Raw genomic sequence first — 26,127 nt, forward strand, 5'->3', positions numbered from 1 at the left:
ATATTTACAAAAATATTTCTATTAAATTATCGTCCTCCCAATTTCCAGAACGCGAAGCAATTTACACTTCTTTTGTAGGTCAAAGTAACTTTTTCTAGTAACCACATTCAGGTCAGCGTAGTACAAAATTATAATTAATAATAAACGAGGTAATGGAAAAACCAATAAAAGCGCCCTACATACTCCGATCACTCAATACTGTATCAGTCCACTGTCTATCATGGGACTGTATTCGCTCAGTCAGAATATGGATATATACGTCGTCATACTCCTAGCCGCCTACGATTAAATCTAACAATTGATTGTTGTCATGGAGACGGTCGCATGTGAAATGTGACCAATAAACAAACCTGTGTTATATTTATTTGTGGGTTTTAATGATAAAACATTCGTTTGTTTTTTTTTAATTCCTGGTTATTGGGGGTGGATATGATTTTTCGGGGAGTTAATATGCATTAGTTTAGTGAGTTTGGTTGTACAGGAGTTGGTTTGCCATTTTTTACACTTTTCGGTAAGCTTTTTGTTATATTTTAAGAATAAATAAAATAAAGTAGTTTAGTTATGATTCTGGTTACTGTGATCGATAATAAATAAGTTGTTGTTTTTAAAAGTAAGGAAATAGTCTGTATTGTAGTAAAAATTTTAGTAAATATCTTTCCAAGTCAAATTGCACCAAAAATATTCTAAATCTATACATCAACAATATATGTATACAGGGTGTAACGAAAATACAGGTCATAAATTTAATCACTTATTCTGGGACCAAAAATAGTTTGATTGAACCTAACTTACCTTAGTACAAATGTGCATATAAAAAAAGTTACAACCCTTTGAAGTTACAAAATGAAAATCGATTTTTTCCAATATATCGAAAACTATTAAAGATTTTTTATTGAAAATGGACATATGGTATTTTTATGACAGTAGCATCTTAAGAAAAAATTATAGTGAAATTTGGACACCCTATAAAAATTTTATGGGGGTTTAGTTCCTTTAAACCCCCCCAAACTTTGGTGTACGTTCCAAATAAATTGTTATTGTAGTACCATTACTTAAACACAATATTTTTAAAACTTTTTTAACTCTTAGTACTTTTACGAAAATTCAGTTTTTATCGAGATATTTTAAATATTTGTCAAATCCACCACATATTTGTATATGTATGGTTAAGTACGATTATGGAGACTTGGTAAAAATATGAAAATTTATGTATGATTTACATTTTTAGGTATATTTTGAACCGTATTAAAAAAGAAGCCATATCTCGATAAAAGTTGCCTTCTTGAAAAAATACAAAGAGGCAAAAAAGTTTTAAAAACATTTTGTTTAACTAATGGTATCGCAGTAATAGTTTAATTGGAGCGTACAAACATTTGGGGGCTTTAAAGGAATAAAACTCCCATAAAATTTTTATGTAAACATATTAAAAAAGAAGCCGCAACTCGATAAAAACTGCCCTATCGAAAAAATAATAAGAGCCAAAAAAGTTTTAAAAATATTGAATTTAACTAATGGTACCACAATAATAATTTAATTTGAACGTACAGAAAAGTTTGGGGGGGTTTAAGGGAACAAAACCCCCATAAAATTTTTATGGGGAGCACAAATTTCACTATAATTTTTCTTTAAGATGCTCCTGCCGTAAGAATGCCACATATCTATTTTCAATAAAAAATCTCTAATAGTTTTCGATATATTCGAAAAAATCGATCTTCATTTTGTAACTTCAAAGGGCTATAACTTTTTTTATGTGCATATTTGTACTAAGGTAAGTTAGGTTCATTCGAACTATTTTTGGTCCAAGAATATGTGATTTAATTTATGACCTGTATTTTTGTTACACCCTGTATATGTATGTATGCATAGCGTTAGCAGTCCTTTTATGCTCCTTTATGGATGGATAATTTTCATCGTTTTCTGTTCCTAGCTGTCAGCTTCAAATCTCTGATTCCCATCTCTCTGACATCTTCCATCACTACATCTCTCTATTTCTTTCTTGGTCTTTCTCTCTTTTTTCATCTTCCGGTTCTCTTCAACCAATATTCTTGACTTGACTACTACCTTACATTGTTTCTGGATGTCCGAGCCATTCTAGTCTACGTTTTTTCACTACTTTTGTTATTAGATGGTTAACATACAATTGGTATACTTCTACATCAGTTTATCGTCTCCATTCTACCTCTACCACTTTTCTACGAAACATTCTGTGAAGTATTTTTCTTTCCCCATGCTTCCAATCTGTTTTGTATGGTTTTGTTCATAGTCCATGTCTCGGCAGCGTACAGCATTGTGGGTCTAATTATAGTTTTGTATACTCTGATTTTTGTATTACGAGATATATCTTTGGCCTTAATTATTTTGTTCATGTTTCCAGTACATGGTATGTTGCTCTTGGTCAGTCTTAGGTTGCTTTCAATTTCTTCCTTACTTATCTGGTCAGTAAGGGTAACCAAGTACATATTATATTCGTCCACGTTCTCGAATTCTACAACTTATCCATCCTTCACCTCTAATTCAAAGAGGCCCCCGATGTTTATTCCTTTTTTGCTCGAGATTTCCATACACTTGGATTTATTAATATATTAACTTTCAGTTGCATTTATAGTACAGGACGCATCTGTTTTGAGATGGACGTTGAGAGGTGACTCATATTTTTTTGCAGGAATTGCTTGGAAATAACTCATATAATAATAATTGAGTTATCCTCCCACTCAAAAAGGTCCGGAACATTGTTGAAATAATCAAAATGTCAAAAAATGAAAAAAAATCGATGTTTTTCTTCGTTTTTTGATTATAACTCTAAAAGTATTCACTTTCGAGAAAAGTTGCACTAACATAAAAGTTACGTAATTAAATTTCCTACAATATAAGATTGATTAAGAATTTTAAAAATTGTCACCCTTCGTTGTAAAATAGCAATAATTGAGAAAAAAAAACATAAAAAATAAGTATTCGCATTTTACGTTTTTCAACCATTTATGCTAGACTTGGACCTTCATATTTAACCCAGTAAAACTTTGACATAATAAAACAATACTGTAAATTTCATTAAGATCGGTTCAATAGATTTTGGAAAATAAATTTTGCAATCCAGCTTTCGCAAAAAAAAACATTTTTTCAAAATGTTGCAGGACTGAAAATAAAGCAGATAGCAAGTTGAAATTTTTCTTCCATATAGAAGGATACTGTACCTTTCATTTGCAATTTGCAAAATTAAAATCGGTTAACTACCACGACGTCAGGAATTTTTTTAAATAAACATTAATTTTTGGTGCTACGCGCAGGACAGCGGTATTCGATTAACACAAGTTAATTTCCACCAAAATTTTTTTCAACCTTTATCTAATATATTATTTATTTACTCTATATTTTGTTGTATTTTAATATTTTAATTCCACAAAAATCAAACTAATTTGATTATTGTTTGTGAAATATTGTTTAAACAATTGCATATGTTTAAAAATAATAAACTTTTATTTTCTAAGTTAAAATATATGAACAAAGAAAGATTTTGCTAAAAAAAGTGTAATTTCAAAGGACAGAGTATGTGCTTTTATTTTGCAATAAACCAATTTATTTACTTATATCGAAATGTACTAAAAATTAAAATTTATTAATCATTATCAAAGTTCATTGGAACGCCCAATCTGAGCAAATGTATCCGCTGTCTTGCGCGTAGCACCAAAAATTAATGTTTATTTAAAAAAATTCCTGACGCCGTGGTAGTTAACCGATTTTAATTTTGCAAATTGCAAATGAAAGGAACAGTATTCTTTCATATGTAAATAAATCAACTTGCTGTCTGCTTTATTTTCAGTCCTGCAACATTTTGAAAAATGAATTTTTTTGCGAATGCTGGATTGCAAAATTCATTTTGCAAAATCTGTTAAACCGAACTTATTAAAATTTACAGCATTGTTTTATTATATCATAAAGTTTTTCTGGGTGAAATATGAAGGTCCTAAGTGTAGCATAAATGGTTGAAAAACGTAAAATGCGAATACTTCTTTTTTTATAGTTTTTTCGCAATTATTGCTATTTTGCAATAAGGGTGACAATTTTTAAAATTTTTAACTAATCCTGTATTGTGGAAATTTAATTACGCAACTTTTATGTCGATGCAACTTTTCTCGAAAATAAATACTTTTAAAGTTGTAATCAAAAAACGAAGAGAAAAATCGAATTTTTCCTTCGTTTTTTAACATTTGGATTATTTAAACAATGTTCCGGACCTTTTTGAGTGGGAGGATAACTCAAATATTATTATTTGAGTTATTTTCAAGCAATTTCTGCAAAAAAATATGAGTCACCTCTCAACATCCAAATGTAGTAATATTTTTAAAAATGCGCCCTGGTCTATTAAGAGCTTCCCGAATCAGTATTTTTGCTATACATCTTGAGCGTACGTTAAGCATTGGTGCGTTTGTAGAAAAGAGTACCAGACCTATTTATCCCACTATCCCTTACAATTTTTTCTAGTGATAGTATGTACCATTGCATTTCACAGCATAAATTTTCATTTTTACCAACCTTACTATTTTTCTAATACTTGAAATTCTTTTAGCGTTTCTATTAATTTGTTTCTGTCTATTGTATCGTAGGCGGCCTTGTAATCAATGAAAAGCACTTGTGCTGAAATGTTGTATTCATAGCAATTGATCAGGACTTGTTTTAACATAAAAATTTGATCGATTGTTGATCTTCCCTTGCGGAATGCTCCCTGGTATTCTCCTAGATTCTTCTCCACATATATTTCTAGTCGTTTTTTATTGGTTTAGCGAGCACTTTGTATATTACCTTTAACAAGGATAGTTCTCTATATTGTTGTGCATTCAGTTTTGTCTCCCTTGTTGTGTTAATCCATTATAATAGATTTTCTTCCGCGTCTAACACTTCTAATATTAACTAACGAACTTGGTTTTGTAAGGCCTCTCCTCCATAGTTTAAGTAATCTGCCACAATGTCGCACAATGGCTTTGTTGATTTTTCATCTTCTTCTTCGTTTAATAGGACTATGTCCTATTTCTTCTGTTACAGTCTCTGCTATGATCCGGAGCTCCAGCTACCGTACCATCGTTTTTTGGGTCTTCCTATGGGTGGCTTAGTGTTGGGCTTCTGTGTCTTCGCCCATTTCGCCATAGGTTCAGGGTCCATCCGATCTACGTGGTCTCTCCACATGCGTCATCGTGCTGTTGTCTATTTCACTACGTCTTGAACGCCTAGCTCTCTCAATGTGTCGTCATTTCGTACCCTATCTCTGAGTGTGATATAATATATTTATTCCGCCAGATTATATCCCTCAGGAAACCAGATATTCTTGCTGCTTTCGTTGCTGCTGTTTTGTTTCTTGCCACAGATGCCTGTCGCTAGATATTTCCATACTCAAGTATCTACAATCCATTACCTGTTCGATTATATGGTCGTCCACTGCTAATTTACATCTAATTGGATCCTTGGATATTACCATCGATTGGCTTTTCTCTGTTGATAGTCTCAATTTCTTCTCCTATTGTTTTCTAATAAACAAAACATGATTTTAAAAGAGGGTATATCTTTATTAGTTTTAGTTAGAAAGATTTAAATAATTAAATTGTTAATAACCAGTTCCTGTCCAAAAATTTTGATTATCATATTGAAGATATGGGGATCCAATGGGTCAAAATACATAAAAATCGGTTGTAAAATCTCATAGACCTAAATCGGCCACGAAATCCCCATTTTCCCCGAGCCTAAATCAACTGGCATTGATTAAATTATGATACATTCAAAATATAAAGTATAGTCTGTCCGCTGTAACTTTTCCCATGCGGTACGATTCATTTTCAATCAAATTAAGTCAAAACAGAAAGTGAAACGTACGCCGATGTCTGTAGTATAAATTTGATTAAAAATGAATCGTACCGCATGGGAAAAGTTATAGCGGACGGACTATAAAATTAAAACACTTGATGTTTTATGTCAGTTTGACAAGTTTCTTTTACTACAATGTTATACACAAGAGATTTTTCGTTTTGAATATTGTAAAACAAGCCTTTACAAAACTTTTATTTAGTTTATCTGATGGCTCAATCCAAAGACAAAATGAGCGAAATCGACGAACACATCATGAAGCGGTTCGACATCCAGAAAAGACTGGGCAAAGGGGCCTACGGGATCGTCTGGAAGGCCATCGATCGAAAGACCAAAGAAGTAGTGGCTGTGAAGAAGATTTTCGATGCGTTTAGAAATCAAACTGATGCTCAAAGGACCTACAGGGAGATTATGTTCCTACAGTCGTTTAAGAGCCATCCTAATATTGTTAAACTGCACAGTGTTCACAGGTAAGATTGTTTATTAAAACGTATAGATTTATCATTATCATCTGTTCTTCTTTTTCAACTATTTGCCATCCAGGCCTGAATGTAGGTAACTCCCAATTTCCTCTATCTTTCTCTCTCTTGTTCCAATCTAATCCACTGTTTACTGCGACTGTTCTTATGTCATCTACCCATCTCTTTTGAAGTATTCCCATGCTTCTTATGACCCCCTTGGTCTCCATTCTGGGATTCCCCATGTCCACTTTTTATTATCATATCTAGCTATGTCACTGACCCAGCGCCTTTTACCTTCTTAAAGTACTCTCTCCTAAATGAAGGTTGGCTACTACAATTACAAAGTCTTGTCTGTCCTCAGCTGTTCTTATTAGCTGTTCAAAATTTAGCCCGGTCCATTGTCTGATGTTTCTTAGTCACAGTCAAAGACAGATAGTCGTTTTTCCTGGTTCTCTTTTTCCCTTGATCTTTCCTTTTACTATTAGTTGAGCATTTTGGTACTTATTGTTTCTCAGTATGGCGTCCATGTATGATGTTTTTCTAATTTTCATTGTGTTAGGAAAGTTCTCGTTCTTCGCCTATTCTATGCAGCATTTCTTCTTTTGAAGTATGCGATGTCCATGAAATTTTGAGGATTGTCCGGTAGATCCACATTTGAAAGGCCTTCAATTTATTTACAGTTGCTGTTTTAAGGGTCCACGTTTCAAATGCATATAGAAGAGTCGACCAGACGTAACATTTTGATAAACGTAGTCGAATTTCAAGTTTTATTCGAGAATCGCATATCATTCTTTTGATTTTTTCGAATGATTTTCTCATTTCTGGCCTGTTCTATTTCCGATCTTATTTCTAGATCAAGATTTAGGCTGCTATCGATCCAACACCCCAGGTATTTTAATTTATTGACCTCTTCTAAAATGTGCCCGTTTATTGTGAAATGTTGAGGTACATTTTAGTTTTTCCGTATTGACATCACATTGATTTCCTTAATGTTTATTTTCATGTCGAATTGCTCACAGATCGAATTGGTCCTGTCGATAAGTCGTTATTGACCCATGTCGGAATCCGCAATCAATACCGTGTCATCGACGTATCTGATGCTGTTGCTGTTTATACCATTCACCTTGACTACGTCCTTGGAATTCCTTTAGTGCTTCTTTAAATAGAAATTCGGTATACGGATTAAATAGCAGGGGCGACAAAACACATAATTGTCTAACTCCCCTCGTAATTTCTACTTCTACGGACATAGAATCGTAATAGTATAGTATAGTTGATCCAAAAGATGGCATAACCCAGACATCCAAAGTGAAAGTTATCCTTCAACACCAAATTGTTCTATATGGTCCACACAATGTCCAGAAAAAAGTCACACCATTTTGAGCGTCGGGTTTGGGGGGCGAGGGGGGAGAAATCGGTAATTTCGTAGTTTTTTAAGTTTTTCGCCAATATTTCTAAAACTATGCGGTTTAGCATGAACAACCCTCTATACAAAATTGTTCTACATTAAATTTGAAATAAAAAAGGTCCTACGCATAATCTTTCTAAAATGTTGGTTCCAAAGTTACGGAGGTAGTATAGCATAACTGGTCCAAAAAAAGTCCTAACCAAAACATCCAAAGTAAAAGTTTTCCTCCAACACCAAAATGTTCTATATGGTCCACATATTGTTCGGTAAAAAGTTACACCATTTTGAGCGTCCGGTTTGGGAGGGAGATGGGAGAGAAGCCGGTAAATTAGTAGTTTTTTTAAGTTTTTCGTCAATATTTCTAAAACTATGCTTTATCGTAAACAATGTTATATACAAAAATGTTCTACATGAAATTTAAAATAAAATATGTTGTATACATAATTGTTATAAAATCAACGGTTCCAGAGTTACAGAGGGTGAAAGTCGAAGTTTTCGATACTTTTTGTATTTTTGGGCAATATTTATGATATAACTATACCAAAAACCCAGACATCCAAAGTGAAAGTTATCCTCCAACACCAAATTGTTCTATATGGTCCACATAATGTTCATAAAAAAGTCACACCATTTTGAGCGTCGGGTTTGGGGGGGAGAGGGGAGAGAAGTCGGTAAATATAAAAAGTATCGAAAAACTCCACGTTTCACCCTCCGTAACTCTGGAACCGTTGATTTTATCACAATTATGTATACAACCTTTTTTGTTTTAAATTTTATGTAGAATATTTTTCTATAGAACACTCCTTACGGTAAAGCATAGTTTTAGAAATATTGACGAAAAACTTAAAAAAACTACTAATTTACCGACTTCTCCCCCATCTCCTCCCCCCCCCCCAAACCGGACGCTCAAAATGGTGTAACTTTTTACTGAACAATATGTGGACCATATAGAACAATTTGATGTTGAAGGAAAACTTTACTTTGGATGTCTGGGTTAGGCCTTTTTTTGGACCATTTTATACTATACTACCTCCGTAACTTTGGAACCGTTCATTTTAAAAGGGTTATGCATAGGGCCTTTTTTATTTAAAATTTAATGTAGAACAATTTTGTGTAGAGGGTTGTTCATGCTAAACCGCTTAGTTTTAGAAATATTGACGAAAAACGTAAAAAACTACGAATTTGCAGATTTCTCCCCCCTCTCCCCCCCTCCCCACAAACCCGACGCTCAAAATGTGTAACTTTTTTCTGAACATTATGTGGACCATCTAGAACAATTTGGTGTTGGAGGATAACTTTCACTTTGGATGTCTGGGTTTGGGTCTAACTATACCATACTATAAATTTTAATTTTGGCGTGTTGGTTCCAGTATAAGTTCTTTAGTAGTTTGATAATTTTCCCATCTAAACCGACTTCTTGCAATCGCTCTAATAGTAGATGTTGTCTTACTCTATCAAATGCTTGTTTGAAGTATATAAAGCATAAAAATATATAAACTAAAAGGGGTAGTTCCCTGGGTTGGTTGTATACCATATTGTTAAAAAACTCGTAACATGAAGTAAAACCATTTCTATGTAAAAGGTATATTTAATATAAATATATTAAATATATATTAAATATACCTTTTACATAGAAGTGGTTTTACTTCATGTTACGAGTTTTATAAAAATATATCTTTCTGTTGGTGGTCGCCTTTTACCAGTTCCTTTCAAGTCTGCTTGTATACAAAGCCTTTGCTGTCCATTTTTTTTGTATCTCTACATAGTGGTTATATTCCTTATTTACGATGATACTGAATTATGTATAGGTTTCGACGTTTTTATTTTGTTAATTGTTCACCAATCATCACCATAATTAATGTTGTTCTGAAGCTATTTTCTTGTGGCATTTTTACAATTTTAATTTTTACAATGGGAAATAAGCCACAATGTTATTAAAAAATGATTTTTTATTTTTTTTTTAATTATTTAATTATTTAATTATTTCATTATTTAATTATTTTAATTATTCCTGGTTTTCCCTCGTGATTTACTATGAGATCTCTAACGCGAGAATTTTAATGTCAACGTTGCATGTGGTTGTCTTTTTAAAGACAGATCACATGCTATGAATTTTTTTGTGACGGATATTCTTGAGTTGGGGTTGATTTCATGTAATCGAATGAACTATCTTTCAGTAAAGTCGTCCCAGGAACGCAACTCATAAATATTGGCAATATCATTTTAAAGTCTTCTACTTTAAAATGTATCATATGTATCTGAATTGCCGATATAAATGAGTCCAATTAAATAAATTATTAGAAGAATTTTTTTACTAAGCAACAACATTTTTGTTTGTATTAGTAGTATTTTGTATTTTGACAACGGCACCCGATTTGGGCGTCGAAACGTTAATAAAAAATCATTTTTTAATAACATTGTGGCTTATTTCCCATTGTAAAAACTAAAATTGTAAAATCACCATAATTGGCTCAAAAATCCTATGTGGATCTTAGCCTGCTCACAAAGAAGTCGTATTTTCCGTCGATTTGTAAAACTCTTCTCGATCTTCAGCTGTTCTTATTAGCTGTTCAAAATGTATCCCTGTTTATTGTCGGATGTATCTTATACGCCAGTCAATGGGAGCAAGAATAGGATATTACCTCCGAATTCTATCCTACTGCATGGATTTTAATTAAATTTTGGGCCTTGCCACTACTTATCTCCCCTAATTGAAAGTCTACCCTATGCCGATGTGTGCTTTTATCTTGGGGGTGGTTCCCACCCCTTCTTAGGGGTGTAAAAATTTTTTGGTTAAAATTACCACGGAATTCGCTTGAGAACCTAATTCTAAGCAAAAACTGTTCTATAATTTTTTAACTCAATACTTTTTGAGATATTCGTGGTTGAAAATTGGCCATTTTCATTGAAACATTTCGAACGGTTTTTTTGCGAATACCTTAAAAACTATGCATCTAACTAAAAAAACTATATTAAACATTTTTGTACGTTATAAAAAACAAAGGGATACTTGTCTTCATAAATCTTCTAGTTATAATACAAAACGAGATATTGTAGGTGAAAATAGTTTGATTTTTGGTACATTCTCAAATTGGTGTATTCAACTTGAAATAACAGAGAAACGGTCGATTTTAGGTATATAATGCTACTAATACCTTTTGTAGTACTTGAAAAGAGCTTTAAAATCAGCTATATTAAAGGTCCATTACATTAGAACTAAGCGAGATATGCTGCAAACAACATTGATAACTAATGTATTTTAGGAAAAAATGTCAAGTAATTTTAACCCCCATCCACCAAAATGTAAATACATGGTTTTCCTTCCACAATACCTTTTATTATAGTGTTATTTCTATGTTCAAAAAGTTGGACGGGTTTAAAATGAATAGTTTTTGAAAAAAAAGATCAAATTATAGAGCGCATTTTTAAATTTTTTTAAAAATCTTCCTTTTTCTCTATGTAACTTGAAAATGATAAAAGATACAGTAATGAAAAATAAAAAGAAAATTTTTATCTGAAAAAGCCCTACATTTTTGTGTGGTATCGTTTTTTCATATCTCTTATATCTTTCGAGTTACATGGAGGAAAAGGAAGATTTTTCAGAAAATCTTCCTGATTTTCTGGAATTGAAAGAAGTGGCAGAACTTTTGACAAACGGATAGCAGAACACAAAAGGGCATTCAACAATAGAAAAACAGACACTTCTACAAACGCACTTCACCTTCTAGATCATAATCGTTCTTTTAATGAACAGTTTCAAATTCTGCATAATATTCAAAATAAAGGCCTTAAGCTATCTTTTTTAGAATCTATGGAAATTAATAAACTGAAAAATACAGATATAATTCTGAATGACCAACTCGAGACAAACAGCTCCCCACTCCTCAACCTCTTCAGTTGAAGACTTAAAAAGGCAAACACATTGTAAACTATATCACTTGAGAAAGGCACTCCGCCGAAACAGCTGTAGTCACTTAGTTATAATAAATTTTGTGGAAGTATAGAAAACAAACGTTTTCAGTGTTTTATTGTTAGATAAAATGAATTTCCATCAAGTAACGGTCGAATCCATCAATTATTTACAGAAAATTGAAAAATCCGCTCTATAATTTGATCTTATTTTTTTCAAAAACCATTCATTTTAATCCAGCCCAACTTTTTGAACATAGAAATAACACTATAATAAAAAGTATTCTAAAAGGAAAACGATGTATTGAAATTCTGATGGATGAGGGGTTAAATATACTTCTCATTTCTTCTTAAAATACATTAGTCATTAACTTTTTTGCAGAATATCTCGCTTAGTTTGCATGTAATCGACAATTAGTATTGCTCATTTTAAAGGTCTTTTCAAGCACTACAAAAGTTAGTATCATTATACACCTAAAATCGACAGTTTCTCTGTTATTTCAAGTTGAATACACCGATTTTAGCATGCAGCAAAAAAAAACAAACTCTTCTTACCTATTATATCCCTCTTTGCATTTTAACTAGAAGATTTATGAAGGAACGAATCTCTTTGTTTTTTTATAACCTACAGAAATATTTTATATAGTTTTGTTGTTAGATGCAGGTATTCGCAAAAATCCCTCCGAAAAGGTGTCATTTTTCAATGAAAATGGCCAATTTTCAACCACGAATAACAAGTTTTGAGTATTCAAAAAATAATCATAGAACAGTTTATGCTTAAAATTAGGTTCTCTAGCCTTTTCCGTGGCTATTTTAACCAAAACATTTTTCACCTCCGAGTAGGGGTGGGAACCACCCCCAAGATAAAAGCGCACATCGGCATAGGGTAGACTTTGTTTCTTGAGCTATTCCCTACTTACTGTGAAAATATTAAGTAAATCGATGTAGTAGGATGGAATTCGAAGCCAAATTCAATGAGGGTATTGACTGCCCTATTAATCATGATAGTCTTTTCTTTCCTGATCCTCTCTTTCCCTCGATCCTTCCTTTTACTATTAGTTTAGCATATTGGGTACTTATTAGAGAACATAATTGTAATTATTTTTATTTTTAGAGCTGCCAATAACAGAGACATATATTTAGGTTTTGAGTACATGGAAACTGATCTACACAACGTCATTAAAAGAAAAACGATATTGAAAGACGTCCACAAGAGATACATTATATATCAATTACTAAAAGCTATCAAATATATACATTCTGGAAACGTCATACACAGGGATATGAAGCCAAGTAACGTACTGTTGGATAGTCTATGTAGGTAAGCAGGAAAATACCTAAGCAGTTTTCACCATTTTTCCATTCACCATTATCACAATCCTTTGTGGATTCCTAGTAACTTCCACAACGGAAGTGGATTATTTCACAACGTCAGTCCCACTTCTACTCGGACGTTCTATACTTATTCAGCCCTCTGGGTTTGATAATTTCAAATACAAAATGTTTTTAATTAAAATTGAGGTACCTCGCTGAGCAGATGGGATATGAATTATAATTTGTAAAATTCCCTCATCTTCCTATTGGGACCGTGCAAGTCCGGAAAAGCGACACCTATTTCTAGGCTTTGCAACTTTATTCGCACTTTTAATTATATTGGCCAATTATATTAGTCCTGGTTACTGGATAATTGTCAAGGCCATAGTCCAAAAAAATAATAAGAAGAAAAAATAAGATTCAGGTTGTTATTAAAACGTAAACAATTGTATGTAGTAAATAAAATTAGTTATTAAAATGCAGTACTACAAGCAAAATACAATTAATTAAATTTACCTTTATACAGGGTGTTTCATTAATAATTGTCCATATAGTAACTGGAGAAATCTTAGCACAAAATACGAAGATTTAACCTAAAACACTTTAATAAAATGTGGTTCCTTACTGAGTTACAGGGTGTTTTATCTAAAATATTAAAAGTTATTTTTGCTCAGCATTTTAAAACTATTCAACGTATCCTTTTCATACTTGGCAGGAAGTGCGAATACTAGACACCCTACTAAATTATGATAAACAAGCGTTTCTAGCTACTATCAGAGGCGTACGACAGGGGATGGTGAATGGTTGACCCTTCTCAAATTCTACGCCACTGGAGGAATTACTATTTTAGTGCGATTTTTAGATTCTCCAATACTTTCTACATAAATAATATACTCTTCATTGGTAACGATAAAGTCATTAGTTTTCAAGATATTTGAAGTTAAATATGAAATGGCACAATTATTTTGATTAATTTATAATATGGTTCATATGATTAAAATTTAAAAATTATTTGTACCCAGTACTTTAAAACTATTTGGCTTATCCTTATCATACTTGGCAGAAAGTGTAGGTACTGTACACCCTACTAAATTAAGATAAATAAACGTTTCTAGCTACTACCAGAGGCGTACGACAGGGGATAGTGGCTGGTTGACCCTTCCCAAATTCTACGCCACTGACGAAATTGCTATTTTCGTGTAATTTTTTTATTTTGCAATACTTTTTATGTAAATAATATACTCTTCATTCGTAACGATAAAATGATTAGTTTTAGAGATATTTGAAATTAAAAATTAAGCGACACAATACATTAATCAAAATAACCGTGTCGTTTCATTTTTAACTTCAAAGATCTCGAAAACTAATCACTTTATCGTTACGAATGAAGGGTATATTATTTTCATAGAAAGTACTGGAGAATCCAAAAATTTAACTAAAATAGCAATTTCGCCAGTGGCGTAGAATTTGGAAAGGGTCAACCATTCACTTTCCCCGTCGTACGCCTCTGGTAATAGCCACAAACGTTTGTTTAACATAATTTAGTCGTTTGTACAGTACCTTTACTTCATGCCAAGTATGAAAGGGATACGTCGAATAGTTTTAAAATGCTGAGCAAAAATAATTTTTAAATTTTTCGATAAAACACCCTGTAACTCAGTAAGGAACAACATTTTATTTAAGTGTTTTAGGTTAAATCTTCGTATTTTGTGCTAAGGTTTCTCCAGTTACTATATGGACAATTATTAATGAAACACCCTGTATAATAATTGCATATCATATCAATATTGTGGAGCAACATATAATTTTTCTTCTTCAATGAGAGTAGATATGGAATGTACGTCAATTTGACAATTTTAATTGACAATATGAATTATTTGAGAAAGTTGCAATATTTCTCCGCTATTCGCGCACGATCGTTTCTCAATTCCCTTCCAAGTACTTGCACACCGCGAATAGTCTTAGCATCCGTATGGCTTACATTTTAGAAGCCTCGGATGGTGTAACCAGGGAACGTTTCCATTGTTTTTAATCTGGTAGGATATAAAATGGTATTTTAAATATTATTTTATGTGCTATTGGATTAATAACTTTTTCTAGCAGGGGTCGCTACGGTATCCCTGCCATTTCGTTCGTTGCAATGCGTGACTACACGTGGAGTATTATCCTTGTTCAGTCAGAGAGGATAGCATATGTATATGTTCAGTCAGAGAGCTAAAAAGCCCCGAAATCTGTAGAGATGCTTGCTGTACTCTCTTATTGAACTAGCATATAATACGACTGCAGTTTCGGGTTGCAACCAAATTGAAAATGTTTATTCATTATTAATGAGAGTTTTTTATTTAGTTTGGTACATTTGGTACATGTGAGTTTCATTGTGTGTTTTATAGGTGTAAGATAGCAGATTTTGGATTAGCCAGATCTCTTTCGCAAGCATCAGAAGGATCCGTCAACGGATCAGATGGTGATCCTACACTGACTGACTACGTAGCAACGAGGTGGTATAGAGCACCCGAAATTCTAATAGCTAATAGGAGGTAGGTATTGTCGTTCCAAAATTGGATCAGTTAGATTAGAAACTCTTGCGCGTTGAAAAAAAAGACAACACTTATCTTGTATTTTGTATTTTTTAGGTATACAAAAGGCATAGATCTATGGAGCATAGGATGCATCCTTGCAGAGATGGTTTTAGGTAAACCTATTTTTCCAGGAACATCTACGGTGAACCAAGTAGAGAAGATAATGGCCACCATTCCTACGCCAAGTCAAGAAGGTAAAAGTAGTTATAACATTTGGTAAAAAAACATTTTTATACTTTACAGTTTTGAAGATCTTTTTTCGACTTATTTTCTTGTCACTATTTACATAATTTTCTTTTCCCATTTATTTTTTGTTGAACTTTTATTGAGTACCAATAGGTCTCTTTAGAACATTAGGTATTTCCAAGTACTTCAATAGCAGTAGTTCCAGTAATACTGATCATATTCCTCCAAATTGTACTGGGTCCTTTTATTTCATATTCCCGCACATTTTTTCTACATTTTTTGCCCTTCACATTATCTTCTTTCTCATCTTTTAACATATTTTACTTGATTTTTTGTAGTACTCTGCGATATCTTGGTCTAGTTTTCTTGTTTACTTCGATGTTCAGCACAAGAATAAAAATCATAAAAAGTAAGTAATACAATTATTTTTTAGATATAAACATGGTCTGTATCTCCGGCATTGGATCTTCAATGATCAAAAATGCGTCTGCAGTTCAAAAAATTCCCCTGGTTTCCATCCTGGGCAACAATGTACCAACAGATGCCATCGATCTTATAAACAGATTGTTGGTATTTAATCCACACGACAGACTTACAGCAGAAGAAGCTTTGGAACATTCCTATATTGCGAGATTCCACAATCCTGATCAGGAGATTTCTCTGGAAATGTCAGTTACGGTAAGCACTAAGAAGAAGAATCACTTAATTTGATATGTAAAGCATTAAATTGCATCAATAAAGCATTAGTTTCTTAGTTGTAGTAGCAAAATAAAATATATTACAATTTGACCAGGTAGAGGAACAGATGGAAGAACTAAAAATGGAAATAAACGAAGAAAAAGGTAAGATAATAATAATCAGCGGCAAAGAAGATAAGGAAAATAATAAAATAAAGATAAAAGGTAAAAATTTTGAATTTAAGTACAAGTTACAAGTTACGAATACCTGCGAAGTATTATTACCAACAACGGAAAATAGACTGGGGAATAACAAATAGAGCAAAGAAATCAAACAAGTTATACTATGCCTTAGCCTTAATACTGGGAAAAACAGAACTTACACGAGAGACAAGGATAAACATATATAACACAATAGTGACACCGACTGTGCTCTATGCAAGTGAAAACTGGACAATTCTGGAAAAACAAAAGTGCAGGATAAATTCAATGGAGATGAGACACCTAAGAAGGATAGTTGGAATGACAAAATGGGATAGGTTAATGGTGTAGGCATCTGATGGGGATTCAACCCAACAGAATTACAAGAAAAATCCACGAAGCAAAGAACATCGTAAAATAAAATGAGGCAGGCCAAGAAAAAAGAATACAGCAACTGATAGAGACGGGAAAAGTTAAACAAAAATCACTAAGGAATTGAAAATCATGACAGGAAATAGAAAAGAATGGAAGAGATGGGTAAATAGAAATTAAAAGAGCTAGCCCAAATTCGACACACTGATATGGTTAATGAAGGGGAGAAAGAAAAAAAGAAAGGCCAGGAAGAAGTACCTCATTTCAACAGAGAACATGAAGGGCTGAAGATATGTAAGGAAAGATGTATGAGTAATCATAAAAGAAACAGACATGAATAAGAGAAAAACCAAAGAAGCAGCTCTCATCCTACTTAGTGAAGAAAAAATGTAGCAAACCAATCAGCAGAATTTAGCAAGCTTTGGTTGACAATACTAAAAGAAAAAGAACCTTTATTCAATTTATTACTATACTAACTAATTAACTAACTTATTGTATTTCTTTGAAATTTCCTTTATTTTGATTTCAGGTTCCATTAAACGATGACGTCAGGCTATCTGTAGACGATTATCGAAATAAATTATACGAACTGATGGCGTCCCACAATCAAAGACAATCCAAACCATCTTATTTCGCCAAGCCAAAAAGTTTTGTACCTCAAGTTTACTCCAAGGTAATTATTTAATAAACGTTTAATATCTCTAGTTCCATAAACTTTCTTCATCTTTCCATCTCCCTCTCTTTCTCTTTCTTTAATCATCCTATATAAACTGGATGTTTTGAAAGTATGTATGTAGTTATTTTGCGAAAGTGAAGATAAAAGTCTCTTCATTTACACTACGGAACTACGTGGAGCGTACATTCTGTAAAGTGAGAAATTTGGTAAATATTCCTATCTTTTGTTTCCTGATTCTATCTTCACTTGAGGAAGGTCAATATTAGCCAAAATATCTTATGATATCTAGTTTTCTTATGTTATTATGTTTATACAGGGTGTCCCGAAAAGATTGGTCATAAATTATACCACAGATTCTGGGGTCAAAAATAGGTTGACTGGACCTCACTTACCTATATACAATAGTGCACACAAAAAAAGTTACAGCCCTTTGAAGTTACAAAGTGAAAATCGATTTTTTTTGCATATATCGAAAACTCTTAGAGATTTTTTATTGAAAATTGACATGTGGCATTCTTATGGCAGCAACATCCTAAAATAAAATTAAAGTGAAATTTGTGCATCCCATAAAAATTTTATGGGGGTTTTGTTCCCTTAAACCCGCCCAAACTTTTGTGTACCTTCCAATTAAATTAATATTGTGTTAGCGTCAGTTAAACACAATGTTTTTAAAGCTTTTTTGCCTCCTAGTACTTTTTCGATAAGCCACAGATTTGTATATGGTTTAAGTACTATTATAGAGACCAGTTAATAATCTGAAAATTTATTTATAAGTTACATTTTTAGGTATATTTTGAAAAAGAAGCAACATCTCGATAAAAGGTGACTTATCAAAAAAAAAACTAAGAGACAAGAAAGTTTTAAAAACACTGTGTTTAACTAATGGTACCACAATAATAGCGTTTAAAGGAGCAAAACCCACAGAAAATTTGTATGTAAATATATTAAAAAAGAAGCCGCATCTCGATAAAAACTGGCTTATCCAAAAAAAACTAGGAGACAAAAAAGTTTTAAAAACATTGTGTTTAACTAATGGTACCACAATAATGAATTAATTGGAACGTACACAAAAGTTGGGGGGGGTTTAAGGGAACAAAACCGCCATAAATTTTTTATGGGGTGCACAAATTTCACTATAATTTTGTTTTAAGATGTTTCTGACATAAGAACGATACATGTTCGTGTTCAATAAAAAATCTTTAATAGTTTTCGATATGTTGAAAAAAATCGATTTTCATTTTGTAACTTAAAAGGGCTGAAACTTTTTTTATGAGCACATTTGTACTAAGGTAAGTTAGGTTCAATCGAACTATTTTTGACCTCAAAATGTGCGGTATAATTTATGACCAATCTTTTCGGGACACCCTGTATAAGGATTCCAAGCCCAGGTAAAGGAGGGTTCACAGGTGAGGCTAGTAACCTACATGTAGTAAAGAAGGACGTTACTGTCCGAACTATCGGAACAACCTCGGAGAACGAACGGATAACAGATGACAAAATGGCACAAAATGGTAAACGAATCTGGAAACAGAATATACCCACTAAGACTCGAAGCTGGAACGTCACATATTGGAATACCAAGGACCAAGAAATTATTTAAAACTAGAACACCATAAAATGAATGTAGGCTCCATATCAGAAGCTAAGAAGAAATGTAAAGGCAACATAAGATACCAAAATCATCTACGGTGGAGTTTAGAAGGGTGCTCGAGCTCAAGCAGGAGTAGCAACACTACTTCACAAGAATACTAGATTTGTTGTAAAAGGTAGATTTATGGTATACAGCCAGCTACAGGAAGTTTATTTTCCTCGTGAATTTTAATTCACAAGAAGTTTGAAAACAGTATCGGAATTAGATGTGTATCAGGCCAGTCTGTCTGTTGGCAAATTGTATGATTTCGTTGTATGTATGGTCACACACGATCAAAACCTTTGCCATTTCGCTGAATTCGACGAAGTTGAACGACGCTGCAGTAACGTGAGAGGTAGGCTTTAGTTTTAGAATTGGTTGTGTGACTGGGCATCTTCTTCTGCACAATATTTCTTCATTCGTTTCTTTTTTGCTTATGGTACCATTTTCTAACTCACATCTTCTTAAGGTCCTCAATTATCTGGTTCTCCTTTCTGGTTTTGGGTCTTCTTCGTGGTATGCCTGATACTGGTCTCTATTTGGTGATTTTCTTGATAACTGCTTCTAGTTTTCTCTCTTCTATATGCCCCATCCATCGGAGTATCTGTGCCTTGATAAATATGGCCATGTCTTCTTTTAAAAGTTCTCTTACTTCGTAAGAGTTAATTATTTCATTGACCTCTGAATTGATATTCCCTCTAGAATCCTCAATATTTCTTCATCTTTCTGCATCAGGCACATTACCACCATATGTGATTACTCATCTAATTGCTGCTCTGTAAATTTTCAGTTATTGTTCTGAGTAAGTTTCTTTCTTATCTTTGAGGAAGTTGTTGTATCTCCAGTAGGTTCTGCATGTTTCCTGCCAAGATTCTTTCATTGATTACTATGCTTCTATCATTAGTGCCATTAAGTGAAACCCCAAGGTATTTAAGGTATTATCTTTTCAAACTCATATTCATCAATATTTAACCTTGTCACATTAACTGTATTTTTTTAATATACTAGATTGGTATAAGTATTTTAGCTGACTTATGTTTTTGTTTGTAGGTACACACTTTTTAATCTTCAAATTCGCCATAATTAATAAAGAAAATACACTTATATTTGCATGTTTTGAGTAGTTTTTGTGATATTCCGCGCCATATTTGGTACGGGTCGTTTTCCCATCTGTAGATGTAGTACCTTAGTGATGACGTGACTTTTTATACACAATAAAAATATCTGTTCTTCTTTTATAAGGTTTCTAAAAACACTGAAAACTATTTTAAGCATCATGTGACAGTACAAGACAAATCATATATTTCACATTCAGAGCCTAAGATAGCAAGCAAGAAATACCATTGGACGACGACGATGAAATCGGATTCAAAAGTTGTATCAAGACCAACAAATCCTGTTACTTTACACAGAGGTGAGTATGCTATAATCATAAATGTATTTGGTTGAGCTTCCGACCATTCATGGATCCACGGTTATTAATGATCTTTTAATATTCTTTGGTTAGCAGATTGAGTCGGCCAAGGTGTGGTAGTAGAATGTCGCTCAGCACTGGTAGCCAATGGGTTGGTGTGGATTTGTTTACTCCAGCGTTCATTCTCATGGTGTTGTTTGGTTGGACATCAATGTTTTGAACGTGAGCACTGTTGATCCATATTGGTGCGCAATATTCAGTTACATAATAAACAAGAGATTAGCCTGAAGACCTGAGTGAAGATGTCAAGGCCCCATGTTGTGTCGCAGAGCTTCTGAATGATGTTATTTCTGGTTTTTAGCTTCTCGGCATCTGTACTTAAATGCTCTCTAAAGCTTAACGTTCTGTCCAAAGTCACGCCTAGGTATTTTGAATGTTGAGTGGTATATTATCAAAGTGAGTGTTAAATGTTCTTGACGTTAAATTATTGCTTAGCTGAAAGCAGGTACATACTTACTTTCCGTATCCGGAACAGCAACAACTTTAAATTCTGTATTTCCAATGGTTGGCCACATAGATGGCCCTGTCATTTGCTAAAATTAGGTCTTCTGTGCAGGTCTCTCTCATCTCTGTGCATTATAGTAGATGCCGGCTGGTCTATACCGCGCCACAGTCGCAGGTATCGTCCTCCTGGTATCCCCATTTATTCAGGTTACTAGCACAACGTGTGAAACACCGGTTCTTAGTCTGTTTAGCGCTTTCCAAGTCGGATACGGTAAATTGTGTCCAGCAGCCATTTCCTCTGAGGGAGGAAAATATGTTGCGGTAGCTGACGCTTGCCATAGGTGTATTCCGCGCGTCTCTGGCGCTTAGGGGATGGATCTTGATGTTTTTACAAAGCTTTTCTAATACCTTAGTCTACTTGGCTGAATTTGGTGGTCATATAAGAAGTGTCTTCGGTCCGTCTCCTGCTTTTTTCGTTCTACCTCTGACGTGATCTTCCTCCTGATAGGAGGTGGAGCAACCCCAGCTATGGAGTATACCTCTTCGATAGGTGTCGATTTCAGGCAACCCAATATTATACGAACCGTTTCAGTTAGAGTCACGTCGACGTTCTTTGCGTGAGCAGAGTTTGCCCATACTGGTGCTCCAAACTCTGCGGCCGAAAAACATAATGCTAAGGCAGAAGTGCGGAGAGTGTGTGGTTGTGCTGCCCATTTTGTATTAGTTAGCTTGCGGATGATATTATTTCTGGCACTTACTTTCTTCTTGACATCTTGACAGTGGTATCGGTAAAACAGAGTTCTATCCAGACGTACGCCGAGGTATTTTGGCGTCTCGTATGCTGTCCCAGCATCTGACCACGCCATTCCACCTCCAGCGGCCTTCGGGCATGCTTGTTTCTAAGGTGGAAAGCACATACCTGGGTTTTTGAGGGATTGGGTTTCAGATGGTTTTCATCGTAGTATAGAGCTAAGTCTCCCAGGGCATCTGTCAGTTTCACTTCGATTTCATTGAAGGTTCTGCCCTGAGCTGCCACAGTTGTATCATCAGCGTAAATAAATTGCCTTGTTTGTTGGTGTATGGGTTGATCGTTGGTGTATATGTTGTATGGAATCACAGATATATGAAAGCAGGTTACTTCGATTTTAGAGGCGTTGGGCAACTTTCCATAAATTCTAGGTCTTCCGTCAGGATCTCTTCAGCATCTTCTAGGGACTTTATTTGTATTAATAGAGCCCATTCATAGGCAAGACCATACTTTGTTGATGTTGTTGGTGGGATGTCTGAGATGTAAAAGCTAAAAAGCAGTGGTGCGAGTACCGAACCTTGTGGCAGACCAATTTTAAGTTTTCTGGGAGTAATAATTTTTGATCCCATAATTACTTGAAATACTCTCTCGGTGAGCATATTTTATATTAATCTGGCGATGAATTTGCAAAGAATAGTGAGTAAGAGTTTATAAATCATTCGATCTTGCCAGACTGTGTCGAAGGCTACTGGCAGATTTATGAAAGCAGCAGACCTTTTTAGTTTTCTTTGAAAACCAGCTTCTATGTAAGTACAAAGATATAAAACCTGATCGGTACAACCTTGATATGTTCTAAGCTTTGTAAATATTCAGGTTTTACTGTATATACAGGGTAGGCCAAAGATAACAGTCCACCTCGATATTTGGCAGTAATTATTAGATTTAAGGAAATGCCGAAAAGGTCGATTTTTACTTTTAATATTTCAATGTTTTGGCATATATTTTATACTAGTGACGTCATCCATCTGAGCATGATGACGTAATAGATGATTTATTTTAAATGTGAATAGGGGTCGTGTGATAGCTTATTTGAAAGAATTTTCAATTGTCTATTTATTAATATAAACAATCATTATTTATACATGGTGTATACAAATTAATTGACGCGAAAAAGAAAAATCAATGTAATTTATTTAACTCAAAATACATTGTATTGCTGTCATAAAATAGAAAAAACATTATTTCACAAATAAACATTACTTTTGGCTAAATCATAAACAGCCTCCCACCTACCTCTTGATAGTTTAAACATTTAATTTAATCACGCCCAGATGGATGACGTCACTAGTATGAAATAGGTATATATCAGAAAATTGTAACTTAAAAGTAAACCTGTAAAAGTAAAAGTAAAACCTTAAAAGTAAAGTCTACCTGTTTCGGCATTTCCTTACAATCCAAAAACTACTGCCAAATATCTAGGCGGACTGTTTTCTTTGGCCCACGCTGTATATAGAATAATTTAATGATAAATTTCAGGGGAAGTTATGAAAGCTGGCGGTGACTATCATTCGGCTGTGAAGAAGTCGTCGGCTGAAGCTGCAAAGAAGAAGATAATAACTAAAAACATTAACTTTAACCATGTAGGCAAGTCCCACGGGATTATCACTCAAAGCGCATTGATGGAACTCAGAGCTGCCGGACTACGATGAAACTCAAGGTCCTGTCATTTGATACACAGTATTATATAACACTTTTACTATACCTGCATTTTATACCCTTTTGCACGTTGTGTAATTTTTTTATATAAAATAAAAAAAGAAAACATCAATTTTGTATTTTTATTTATATTACACATACTCTGGGCTAATTAGCAAAATTCATGGAAAAGTTATTTACCAGCAATTTTATTGCTGGAATCGAATTATAATATCCTATATATTAATAATATAGGTATGCAAAGTCCGCAGATAGTGTGCTACTTTTTTTATAAACAAAATGGCGCCCGAAAATCGTGTTTTTTCAATTTTTGCTCTATAACTCCAAAGATTTTAACTTTACATCAAAAACACTCAAATAAAAATTCACCGCAATTAAATTCTGCATAGAGATATGTTTTTCCCGATTTGCTCCGACGAAAATTTTCCTCGGAAAATGCGGGTTTTCCCAACAAAATCTCTAATTTTCAAATAAAGTTTTAGGTAAGTAATTATTAATCAATATTTTTGTTCTGAAGCTATTTCCTTGTGGCATTTTTCTATTTTTTTTCATTTTAATTGTGGCTTATTTCCCATATAAATAATTAATTATTAATCAATAATTAAATAACTTAGTGAGATCAAAGCTTTCTTGGTATAGATTGTAATTCCAGAAGCTGGTGAAAATTAAACGAATATTTTAGCAAGAATTCAATTGTTAATTAACAATTTACGATCGCAATAATAACCAAAATAATCATGATACATTGATCAAACTTATAAAGATTATAAAGATGATATGCTTATTTAATATTTTATCGACAAAATATAAATTTTTAGTTTTTCGCATAATCTTTAAATTTTGAAAAAAAAAATAGTTATAATACTTTGCTCTAATTAGTAAAGTACAAAGAAAGGTTATTTACCAGCAATTTTATTATTGAAATCGAATATTATGATCCTATATATTAATAATATAGCTATGTAAAGTCCGCAGATAGCGTGCTACTTTTTTTATTAACAAAATGGCGCCCCCAAATCGTGTTGTTTTCAATTATTGGTCTATAACTCCGAAGATTTTAACTTTACACCAAAAACACTCAAATAAAAATTCACCCCAATTTAATTCTACATAGAGGCATGTTTTTCCCGATTTGCTCCGACGAAAATTTTCCTCGGAAAATGTGGGTTTTCCCAACAAAATCTCGAATTTTCAAACAAATTTTTTGGGCAAGTAACTATTTATCAATAATTAAATAACTTGGTGAAATAAAAGCTTTCTTGGTATAGATTATAACTGCAGAAGCCGGTGAATATTAAACAAATATGTTAGCAACAATTCAATTGTTAATTAATAATTTACAGTCGCAATAAAAACTAAAATAATCATGAAACATTGATTAAACTTAGAAAGATTATAAAGATGTGATGCCTATTTAATATTTTGTCGGCAAAATATAAATTTTCCATTTTTTTGCATAAGCTTTAAATGTTTAACAAAAATAGGTATAAACAAATTAACATTTCTCAGAAATTGTTTATTATATTATAATTTTAAAACTGCTTAAAATGCGTATTTCAAAGGTCTTGAAAACGAATGCCTTAAAAAATTTTTCCAACCATTTGCAAAAAAGTTATGAAACAGCAAAATAAACATACGATTACTCCGTTTTTTATAATTTGTTTTAATTGTTTCAAAGCTTAAAAATGAGTTTATGGTACAAACTAATTACTCTCAAAAAATATCAAACATTAGTTCAATGGTTATATATTAATCAAAGGTTAAAAATGGTTTTTTTTGTAATTTTTAGCGCGAAAATGGGCTTGATACAGAGCCGAAGCTTAATTTTATTTATTAACTACTGTACGTCGCGGGCGGTTGTCGCTTCGAGTGAAAATGTTATTATAGTCTGTTCGCTAAACTCAGACGCAACTTTCTAGATATTTTAGTCGGTAATTTTGCCAATTTTAGTAAAATTGACAAAAAATAATTACTAAATAGTTAATAATCATTAAATAGTTAGTAATTTCGCCAATTTTTACAAAATTGGCAAAAAACAAAAAAAATATCGACTAAAATATGTAGCCAGTTGCGTCTGAGTTTAGCGAACAGACTATAGCTACGGTACTGTATTAGTCTGCTTTCGCGCGTGTAAATTACAAAAAAATATATTTATAATCTTTAATTACAATATAACCGTTAAACTAATAATCGATATTTTTTGTAAGTAATTAGCTTGTACTTTAAACTCACTTTTACGCTTTGAAAGAATTAAAAAAATATATAAACAACATAGTAATCGTATGTTTATTTTGCTACTTCATAACTTTTTTGAAAATGGTTGCAAAAAAGTTTTAAAGCATTCATTTTCAAGATCTTTGAAATACGCGTTTTACCTATTTTTTAAAATTAGAATATAATAAAAACTTTCTGAGAAACGTTAATTTGTTTATAACTATTTTTTTAAACATTTTTAAAGATTATTCAAAAAAATTAAAAATTT

The 26,127-nt window shown here is 33.0% G+C and overlaps 1 protein-coding gene across 1 annotated transcript; it reads left to right on the top strand.

Moving 5' to 3' along the window:
* The first annotated feature begins 243 nt into the window (after positions 1–243).
* LOC114349439 (mitogen-activated protein kinase 15) lies at positions 244–23,757 on the top strand. Its single transcript, XM_050654267.1, has 9 exons — positions 244–511; positions 6,053–6,320; positions 12,743–12,949; positions 15,333–15,479; positions 15,576–15,715; positions 16,141–16,385; positions 17,487–17,630; positions 20,506–20,677; positions 23,466–23,757. The coding sequence occupies exons 2-9, from the start codon at positions 6,061–6,063 to the stop codon at positions 23,636–23,638; spliced, it is 1,488 nt and encodes a 495-aa protein (XP_050510224.1). The 5' UTR covers positions 244–511; positions 6,053–6,060; the 3' UTR covers positions 23,639–23,757.
* Positions 23,758–26,127: the final 2,370 nt, after the last annotated feature.

Source organism: Diabrotica virgifera, chromosome 6 (assembly GCF_917563875.1).
Source record: "Diabrotica virgifera virgifera chromosome 6, PGI_DIABVI_V3a".
NCBI lineage: Eukaryota > Metazoa > Arthropoda > Insecta > Coleoptera > Chrysomelidae > Diabrotica > Diabrotica virgifera.